At 43.2% G+C, this 10,809-nt stretch overlaps 1 protein-coding gene across 3 annotated transcripts in view; it reads right to left on the reverse strand.

The window, feature by feature from the left end:
• Window positions 1-6,331: 6,331 nt before the first annotated feature.
• The window catches only part of LOC123986262 (interleukin-1 receptor accessory protein-like), a 54,673-nt gene continuing 50,195 nt past the window's right edge, over window positions 6,332-10,809 (reverse strand). For all 3 annotated transcript variants that reach the window (XM_046074412.1, XM_046074414.1, XM_046074413.1), the window contains one exon: window positions 6,332-9,064. In XM_046074412.1, the coding sequence (XP_045930368.1) occupies window positions 8,613-9,064 (452 nt within the window). In that variant the 3' untranslated portion in view covers window positions 6,332-8,612. The remainder of the gene's footprint in view (window positions 9,065-10,809) is intronic.

Consider the following 10,809-nt stretch of genomic DNA (forward strand, 5'->3'; position numbering starts at 1 on the left):
AGATCTATAACTGACAGCATACACAAACATTTTTGTAACTATTTATTGGAAAAATCTGTTTTTATTAGGATCCCCATCAGCACCAGTATAAATGTTGGCTGTTCTCACTGGTCTCAATGGTCATAATGAAACACTGATTATAAAATAACATTTTCACTGGAAGGAGCTGAAAATAAATTGCACACTATTTTAATTCTACTTAATCCTCTAATTTATTTTTGTGTTTAATCAAAAACTACAGTAATCTGCTCACCTTGCTTTTCCCCTCAGACACACCTGTCTGACTCTCTCTGTCTGCTCTGACTTTATCTGTCAGCAGTTTTATTTAAAAGAACTCGCTCTTGGTTTTTCCCAGCAGCAGATGAGCCTCGTGTGGAGGAGGCTTGTTGTTAATCACCGATAGAGACCACGTGGTCTGAATGACATCGTCACAACAGCTGTGTTCACTGTGTCTTCACCTGCTCCCTGCTTTACAATATCCACAGCGCCTCTTTCTGTGTTTCTCTGCAGATGTAGGGAGCGTTGCATGAATAACTTCCGCACACCTAGGATGTGTTTTAGCCTGTGTGGCTGTGACATGAGGTTACTGTCTGTGCACACATGTGAAACACGAAGCAGTGCAGCCTGATTGTAACGTTCAATGTCACCGGCAGAAAATTGGATATTTGACCCTGCTCGGCCCCCGTCACTGGTCGGAGGAGCCGAGTAAGCGAAAAGAAACGGCCTATTTCAATCTGCGCATCTCCAGCTGTAGAAGATGAGTTCCAGTCCAATAAGCTGTTAAACAAGCTTCCAAATAAGCTCGGTAATGTTATAATAAAACAGAGTGGCCTCATAGAAAAATAATGACTTTTTGTCATGATTAATTTATTAATGACTCAGCATCATCTGTATTAAAGACAAAAGAATCAGGTCATCCAAGGTTTAAAGTGCATAAAACAGAACTGCCAGCCTGCTTAACATTACTGGAGCTGCACAACTACTGAAGGATTTGAACTGGTTTTCTGCCACCGGACTCCTGTGAGGGGGAAAGCAGGCAGTGGACCAAACCACTGTGAGGCAAGAGAGGGGGGACTCAAAATATTTCTAAACTTAAAAAGCACTTTTACTGACCTGTTTGTATTGTTATTGTTTTCCTATTTGCACAATTAGCCTATATATCAATACATTATTTGTCCCCCCATGATTTCCGCCTATGCCACGCTTTTTAGAAATGAATCCACTTTACTAGAACAATAATTAACCTGAGGAGGCAACAAGCAGCCGAACTGGAAAGCTTTTTCTACCAACGGCTCTGTTCATCGACACACGGAGCCAGACGGAGTCGGTGTTCCATATATGGTCATTTGCTCCCATAGCAACGGCTCAGTCTGCCTGTTCCGCCCAGCGACAACAGCAGGCTGGTAACATGCTTCAGAACTTGGCCAATCAGAAGACAGTGGGCTTTGAGAGGGGGGGCCTTAAAGAGACAGGAGCGTCTACAGCTTGTTTCAGACAGAGGCTGAAATGAAGGCCTAAATGAAAAGTCAGTATAAGAAAATAAAATATGTTTTTGAACTTTGAATCATGCAAAGCTGCCATACAGGAGCCACAGAACTACAATATAGGACTGGAAAAGCAGTATAATCTCCTTTAAATAAATCAAGCAAGTGTCCACTTTTGAACTAATGTTACTGTTTTGCACATGCATTTATAAGAGAAGTATTTAGTGCTTAATTACAAAACACAAAACGTTGATTAACGCCACTCTATCCAGCTGAGTGAAGGCTTCACTGGCAGTAACGTAAGCTGCCGGAGTTTCTTTCTACTTTCTTCTAAGTTTCACGTTTCTTAGCAGATGCTTGAATACAAAATTGTTCGCGGTTGAAAGCTTTTTGCTGGTCTCACAATGTTTACGGAAGGCCATTTTCTTTGCATCTCTGAGTGTGACACAGCTAAGTTAGGCCTAATGTGGAAAGAACCCTCGTTCTTAAACAACATTACATCCGGTGTTGCTGACCTGCAGCGCAGTCACGCATGTTATATAAATACGCAAAATGAAACACAAACAAACTCCAACTCTGAAAAGGCAGTTTATTATTGAGTCAACAAGAATTTACAAACAATGCGTTATCTGTGTTGATTACAGTGGTTGACTACAATCTTCTGATCGTCTACCAAAGCGCTTTTGCCCCCTGGCTGCGCATCCAGCAATTTTTGTATACAAGAAACCCTATGTCTACAGCGTCTTATCCACATGGCACTTTCAGATGCCGTTCACCACTTCATGAAGGCGCTGTGAAAAAAAAGAGTCATTGACCGTGGTGGAATCAACTCGGGGCTCTGTTTCTGACATGCCAGAAATTCATCCCACCGTCTCACGGCCGATCAGGAGCAGATGTTTGCTCCTCGTTGCCCCGTACACCGCACGGCAAACGGCACTAGAAGAAGCTGAAATTCGAGTCGTGCGGCTCATTAATCAGAAACAGGCTCAGATGGTACAGCGTATGGACAGATTAAGAGACTAACAACAGGAGCTTTTACAGTGTAAAACATAAATAAATGTGACTCATTAAATCCAAAGACTGCATCAGAAAACAGAACATGTGTAACCAGGAGACAGAAATCTAAAATAAGGCATTTTCCAGTTTATATTTTGAACAGTGAATCACATAATTTCCATTATCTCTTTGTTGGAATGAGCTGGGGTGATTTTATCAGATGAGTCAGATGGTGCGTTCAGGTCACGTGGGATGGCGGCACCCCCCTCAGGACAAACATAACATGTTACATGTTAGACTGTAAGAGCAGACCAATCGTCAGAAAGCTGTTTGTTCCTTCATATTGTGGCTGTAATTAGCACTGCAGCCTCTCGGGGGCGCCAGCAGGGCTTTAGACTTTGGTTTCATGGTTTTCTGGATTTATCTGAAATGATCAAACATTACACTTTGTATATGTGTGTGTATAGTTATGGTTGTGAACTTCAGTACAGAATTTAAGTTGAGATGTCCCAAATGATGATTTTACTTTAATCTAACAGTTTTCACATTTCTAGTTATTTTGTGACATGCTTCAAAAAACAAAACAATCTTGAATAATATGTATCAACATTATTATTTGTCTATTATATAACAAGTCTGTCAACTGCAGCTCGAGTACATTTCATGTCTGTTAGTGTTTTCCATGTAATGGTTCAACCGGTATTTTTAAAACTGTCCATATTGAATCATATCTTGCACAATGGTAGCTAGTTCATATATTAGATATCTATAAGAGATGTGTTCATGTGACAAACTGTCATTTTTATGCTAATCATGTCTAACATGTTTCCTGCACAGCAAGTCATTTTCCTCGTCCTTGAAGGCAGTTAGATCATTATTTTACACACCGTCTCTGAGGTCTTACAGCGAAACATTTACAGGGTTTTTTAAAACTATCTTTTATTATTCTCATTTTATGAGGCAATTTCTCTTTATACGTGAGGAAAATAAAGTTCGCCATACATTTATTTTGAATTAATCCTTAAAAAAGTATATTTTGATAAACTTTTCTCTAAATGCCATTCGGTATGTTATCACAATAAAACCAAAATAAATAAATAAATCATCTGACTCTTATCAATGAGCTGGAAACCGGATTTGTGCAAAATGTAAATCAGTGCATATGATTTGTTGAAAAGTTCAGAATAAAGTCTATTTGACTAGTGTCTTGCCTCAACATTTATAATCCTTTAGAATTCAGTCCTGGTTGATTTGGAAACGAGTGAAGTCTACAGCAGCCTGTCACCTTCAGCTCTTCATCTAACAATAAAAAAACAACTATATATAGAGAGAGAATTATTAGAGAATGTAAACACACCGACGGTGAAATAAAAAAATAATAATAATTACAAATAATTTAATCAAAGTCTTCAACTGAATATCAAGAGTCGTGCTTTCCTGTGTAACTTGAACGCAGCATCATATAAAAAGCCTCAGCTGTGGGAAAAGGGGCGGAGTTATCGAGCAGCACAAGCCCCTCCCCCTTTTACAGCTGACATAATTTTCCCTCAGAAGTCTTTGGATCAATCACCTGTTTGTGTTTCGCTCCGTCGTTGTCCTGCTCGCAGGTGGGGAGGGCGGAGTCAGAGTCTGGACCAGAGGCCAGGTCGGCTACAGGGGTGGGGTTAGGGGTTAAGTGTGCGTCATTAAGTGAGTCTGGAATTAGGGTGGGCTGTGTTTCTGGGACACGGTCTGACTGAATCTCAGTCCTGTCATGTGATACCTGCTGCATCTCTGTTTCTACTCTTAGCTCGGACCCTCTCTCGCCCACCTGACCACTAAAGCCAGCGCACCCTGAGCAGCTCCTGCTGTGCTGTGAGCCCTCCTCCCTGTATGTAACGCCCCTCTTCACCCTGCCGCTTCCTCTGGGTGGGTCCTGCCCGCCTCTGCGGCTCCGATTGGCTGAAGCCCGCCTGTTTCTGCGGCTCTGATTGGCTCCGTCTCTCTGGTTCCGGATCCGTTGTGCTCTCTGCAGTGCCAGGGCAGCCAGGTCTGAGTGAGACGACGTGCTGTCGATCAACCTCCTGCCCATAGCGAGTGGCCGGACCGGCAGAGCCAGCCTCACCCTCAGCCAGAAGCGTGACTGCCGCGGTTCGGAGCGAGTCCCTCGCCATGTCACCGTCGCGGTGGCGGCCTGACGGAGCTGAACTGCTTCCACGCAGGGCAGCTTACTGACTGAGCGGTAAACAACAGCGAGGATGGAGGCCTGGTGGCCATGTTGAAGGTACAGACCCAGACGACACTCCAGCAGGCTGAAGCTCTTTTCTGCCAGGAAGTCTGGGCTGAGGACGAAGAGGAGGCGGCGGCTCCGCTGCATTGAATGCAGGATGCACTCTGATAGGTCTGAACAGGAAGAGTCAGGAACAACAACTTTACCGACAACGAAACATCAGAACAAGTACAGCAGTTGAGAAATGAGTCTGGTGTACAGAGCCCAGTGAGTACTGATCATGGCAGTCAGTCGGTTCAACACTGTGGTCCAAACCAGTCCAAATATCTCAACAACCATCAGACTGGTTCACAAGAAGTCTGGTTCAGAAACTCACTATACTTGAGACTGAATCCTGAAGACTGCATTTAAAGAGCTTAGGGAAGCAGCTGCGTGCTGCTCTTCATGGCACGATGTGGGAAAGTTAACCAGATGCACAGTAGGATAACTGACCACCAAGTTGTGAAACCAAAACAAACTGATGTTACAGCAAACACCCACTACATCTGAGGTTCCAGCCATAGCTGTAAACCATCGGCCACATGGGGCAGTACCACTGCTGCATTCACGTCACCCAGACCAGAATGACCTTGTTTTATGCAGTCTAAAATTACAAGCAGCAGAGGTGGAAAGAGCATGCAAGTTTGCCTCCTATGATTCAGAGTTATCTAGATTTCCTGACAGCTTCAGTAACTCCCACTTGGCTGGAAATATTATGGGAGTGTCAACAACCCAGTGGAAAAAGGGCTGCAAAGGCTTCAAAAAACAACAAAATAACCAAATTTAGGCCATGTATCTGGTTTGCCATCAAGACTAGTAGTGGGATATGACTTAAAAAAAAATATTTGTACACACTCCCAAGTCTGAAATCTGGGAGGTTTTCAAGGACCTTGATCCTGCCAACACTGCATGAATGCGACATACATGCCATTACAACATGGTGCACGGCTTGAACCAAAGAAGACATGCATACTTAGATACATATAAGACATACTTGAAAAAACCACACAAAGGTGAGGTTTGGTTTTACAAGAGGAAAGGTTTCACTGATGAGGACGAAGGTGTTGGTTTGGTGAATGTAGGTCTGGTTAACTTCCTCACGCAGCTGTTTCCCAGAAGATTCAGCTTTCTCCCTCATACCAAACAATGCTAGCCATTGACTTTTAATCCAACACCATTAACAGTTCAAATCACATCTGAGCCTAGTGCTGCTAGATTGGTTTCTACATTGAGCTTGCTAGCTTTCTTACCTTCCAGGAGACCACAGGTCAAATCCCTTTTTTATGGAAATCAACATGCAGAGACTCTCAACATGCCACAGATCGATGATGAATCAACTCAAGATGTGGTAAAAAGCTCAGCAAAAAGCTAGTAAGAGGACCTTGAGGTAAGATTTTGTTGTCAAACTTGTTTATGGGCAGAAGATTTGGTGCATTTTTGGAGAGAATCTGTGATTTCATGTTAAAATTCTGGAAAAAATTTTAGAAAAGAATAATTGTATGAATCCTAGTTTCAACCATTTGTGCATCATGATCTTCACTATATGCTTGTGTGTATTTGTGCAAATGGAAGACAGGAAATGAATGAAGATGGTGACATATCATTAAATTTAAAAAATCATTTATTAACAAAAACAAAAAACAGATGAAATACTGAGTGCCTGCATGCATTAACTAATTACAATACTGTCATTTTTAATAAGTATAAAAGTGGAAACAGAAAGTGCATTGTGACAGCAACATTTTAAAGTAACAATCAGTTTTACTAATATTTGAAATGTCCCTCCTCTGTGTGTATTAACTGTAACATTTTACAGCTGTGGTTCTTTTAAAGACTAGAGCATATGACATTGTAATCTCCCTCTACGCAGACGACACCCAACTTTATTTATTTCAATTGAATCTCCCTGACTGTGATGATCCTTTTACTTTTCTTCTAGTTCTTCTAGTCTTCTTCTACCCTTAACATTTCCCGTGTATAAGATATCTGTTAACTAACTGAAATAAATGCTGATATAATATATGGTACTATTAGGATCTTAAACATGCTAAGGCATCCTAACATTAGCCTTATGCTGTGTCTCAATTTGCGCCCTTCCATACTTACAATTACTATTTTGAGTGTGTTAACACTGACAATTATAGCAGAATGCAATGCACTGTGAGTACCCAGATAGTTTACTCATAACATCAAAAAGCTGAGTGTGGAACGCTGGACACTTCTCACATTCAACGGTCGCCATCTTGGCTACTTAGCGGAAGGGGAGGGACCGCTAACTCATTTTCAAGCTGGCGGAAATGGTGGCCAAAGAAGCTGCAATGTTGTGGTTCTAAAAATACGTAATTTTTTAAATAAAACTGAATTGTTAAGTTAGCAAAGAAGCTCAGCAGATATTTTGGCCGGTGACAATCAGAGGGTCAAATGATGGCAATAATGATCTACCCGGTTAAAATTCGCGATTAAAAAGAAGAAGAAGCGGTCAAATGTTTGGATTGTCATTTCCAGTAAGTGCACAACCACCGTGTTTGATTTGAGACACTACCCTATTGCAATTCACACACTATGCAAGTAAGTACATAGTGTACGCAGTGTACTGCATGTGAGTTTACTGATGGAAGTATCAAAATTGAGACACAGCTTTCGGCTCAAAGAACAGGTGGACCAAAGCACCGCTGAGTCTGAGGTGTCCTAAAATGTTTGTCTTATTTCCACAAGTTCCGTTTTTTCACTTCCTTTAACATGTCTTGGTTTATGTGTATTTTTGCCTTGACTGACAGATGTCTCAGCCTATCAGCTGCTGTGGTTGGCTGCCTCTGCCCTCTTTGTACAAACAGTAAGAAAAACCCAAACTCCTGGCTTCTAAGCAAACACATATAGTACCAGTTTGGCCAGACTTCTTAAAGACAACCAAATGCTCTGTAATCTGGACAGACGCTGCAGTAATACAACATACACAGTGATAATCAATGGATATGGTGCAGATGAAATGTGATGATGCTGATAATGAGAGGGCAACTAATACTGAGGCAGAAAAGGTAAATAGCATCCTTTGCTGTTGGTCTCTGGAGAAGTGTTTTATCTCCACACTGTATTTTTTTATATCTTTGTCTGCTCTGTGAACAGTCTGTGGAGAGCTGCTGCTTGTCCAGCCAACACTTAATATAGCTACCTAGACTGGACTGGATTGTCCTGAAATGCCCTGATCCCATTCGTACTTTCCAGACGATGAACTCTTTAGAATGACTCCATGACCTTTCCTCTAGCGCCACCCTCAGGCCAGACTGGTGCGAGGTGGGATACGAGTCGAAGCACCAAGATATAATTAGCTCACGATTACTGATGAGCCTGTTCTCACTCCCAAATCGTCACATATGGACGCATGGTCAAGACCCGTTGGCGTCAGTTTGTAACGCACGTGGCAGCCTGTAGCGTCCTTGTTCAACACACAAGACCTAACCTAACCAAATTGCGATGTTTCACAAAATTAACCACCAGTTTTATGTGAAAGTCTAATCGTAAGTTACATATATATCATTGCTAATATTTATCATTGAAACAGAGTTTCAGTCCTGTGTTAAATGGAAATAAAGGTTTTGTAGAAAACTGATAAGAGCTTTGGTGTTGTAACTTGTCCCAGGCACCGTTTTGGTACTTGTTTTATCAGCCCTACCTAGAAATATCATGTAGCTACTTTTAGAGGATGGTGAAAAGAGAGACTCTCATCTGGATCCAGAAAAAGGGAACATCTGTGCAGACCAAGGCTGTCCCAGCTCTATCACACATATGCCGACTGTGGGCCCTCCATGGTTCCCGTCATAATGAAGTTATGTCTTTTAAGAGTTCTGTGGAGACTGAGAGGACCCACATGTAGTCCTCTGTAAAGGCTACGCTGCACAGTTGAGGACGGTCTGCGGGTCTTTAACCGTGTTGGTGATGAGCCCTGTTTGAGAGTTTGTGCTGTTCTGACTAATCATCCTCATCAGGGCCACCTCCTTACTGCTCTCCTCATCCTCCTCCCTACTGCTAACCCTCCTCACAGGTAACTCCACCCTCAGCCTCTTCCAGAAGTGGGACGTCAGCTCCTTGGACTTGTCCCCCTGCCATCGGACCAGCGCCAGGGCCACCCGGGCTCTCCTCAGCTCCCTGACCCAGCCCTGCCTCCGGACCGGCTTGTACTGGATCAGGATCACCCGCAGGTGCCCGCCTAGCGCCATGCCGTCGATGCCGGCCTTCAGCTCCAGCAGGGCCTGGGAGCCCTGAGAGGCGTAGCCTGGGCTAACAACCACCAGGAGGCGCCGGCTACGAGCCACGAAACTCAGAGTCTCATCTGTGATGGCTGCAGGGAGAGAGGAGCGTTAATGGAGGGAGGATGGAGGGATGGGTGATGGATGGATGGATGTGGAAGTGTGTTTCTGTCTGTCTGTGGTTCACTGCCCTTCTTAGGAATAGTAGAACGACTAAAGCAGCAGTAAGTAGTAGTAATAGTAGTAATACCAACAGGACCAATCTGGTAAAAGATTCAGCGGTACAAGTGGTAGCACCGGGAGGAGTAGTGGAAGTACAACTGTAGTAAGTGGATACACAGAAGTAGCAGCAGCAGCAGCAGCAGCAGTATACGATGCTAAAAGGTACTAAAAGTTATCCACTTAATAGGAATGATTAGTTACTGTTTTACAGCAGCAGCAGCAGCAGTAGTAATAGCAGTATTAGTAGTAGTAGTAGCAGTATTAGCAGCATCAGCAGTATTAGTAGTAGCAGTAGTAGTAGTAGCAGTAGTAGTAGTAGCTTCCGCAGTATTAGCAGCAGCAGCAGTATTATAGTAGTAGCAGTAGTAGTAGTAGTAGTAGTACCAGCAGCAGTATTAGTATCAGCAGTGTTAGTAGCAGCAGTATTAGCAGCAGTAGTAGTAGCAGTATTAGTAGTAGCAGTAGTAGTAGTAGCAGTACCAGCAGCAGTATTAGCAGCAGCAGCAGTATTATAGTAGTAGTAGTAGTAGCAGTAGTAGTAGTACCAGCAGCAGTATTAGTATCAGCAGCAGTGTTAGCAGCAGCAGTATTAGCAGCAGTAGTAGTAGCAGTATTAGTAGTAGCAGTAGTAGTAGCAGCAGCAGCAGTAGTAGTAGCAGTAGCAGAATTAGCAGCAGCAGCAGTATTATAGTAGCAGCAGTAGTAGCAGTAGTAGTAGTAGTAGTACCAGCAGCAGTATTAGTATCAGCAGTGTTAGCATCAGCAGTATTAGCAGCAGCAGCAGTAGTAGTAGCAGTATTAGTAGTAGCAGTAGTAGTAGTAGTAGCAGTAGTAGTAGCAGTATTAGTAGCAGTAGTAGTAGTAGTAGTAGTAGTAGTAGTAGCAGCAGTAGTAGTAGCAGCAGCGGTATTAGTAGAAGCAGTAGTAGAAGCAGCAGTAGTAGTAGCAGCTGCAGTATTAGTAGAAGCAGTAGTAGAAGCAGCAGTAGTATTAGCAGCATTAGCAGCAGCATTAGCAGCAGTAGTAGTAGTAGTAGTAGTAGTAGTAGTAGCAACAGCAGCAGCAGTAGCAGCAGCATTAGCAGCAGTAGTAGTAGTAGTAGCAGCAGTATTAGTAGCAGCAGCAGTATTAGCAGTAGTAGTAGCAGCAGCAGCAGCAGCAGCAGTATTAGTAGCAGCAGCAGTATTAGCAGTAGTAGTAGCAGCAGCAGCAGCAGCAGTAGCAGCAGCAGCAGCAGCAGTATTAGTAGCAGTAGTAGCAGCAGTATTAGCAGCAGCAGTAGTAGTAGTAGCAGCAGCAGTATTAGCAGCAGCAGTAGTAGTAGCAGCAGCAGTATTAGCAGCAGCAGTAGTAGTAGCAGCAGCAACAGCAGTATTAGTAGCAGTAGTAGCAGCAGTATTAGCAGCAGCAGTAGTAGTCATATTAGCAGTATTAGCAGCAGTAGTAGTAGCAGCAGCAGTATTAGCAGCAGTAGTAGTAGTAGCAGCAGTATTAGCAGCAGTAGTAGTAGTAGCAGCAGCAGCAGTATTAGTAGCAGCAGCAGTATCAGTAGCAGTAGCAGCAGCAGTATTAGCAACAGTAGCAGTAGTAGCAGCAGCAGCAGTATTAGTAGCAG

This window comes from Micropterus dolomieu, linkage group LG17 (genome assembly GCF_021292245.1).
Source record: "Micropterus dolomieu isolate WLL.071019.BEF.003 ecotype Adirondacks linkage group LG17, ASM2129224v1, whole genome shotgun sequence".
In the NCBI taxonomy this organism is placed as follows: Eukaryota; Metazoa; Chordata; class Actinopteri; order Centrarchiformes; family Centrarchidae; genus Micropterus; species Micropterus dolomieu.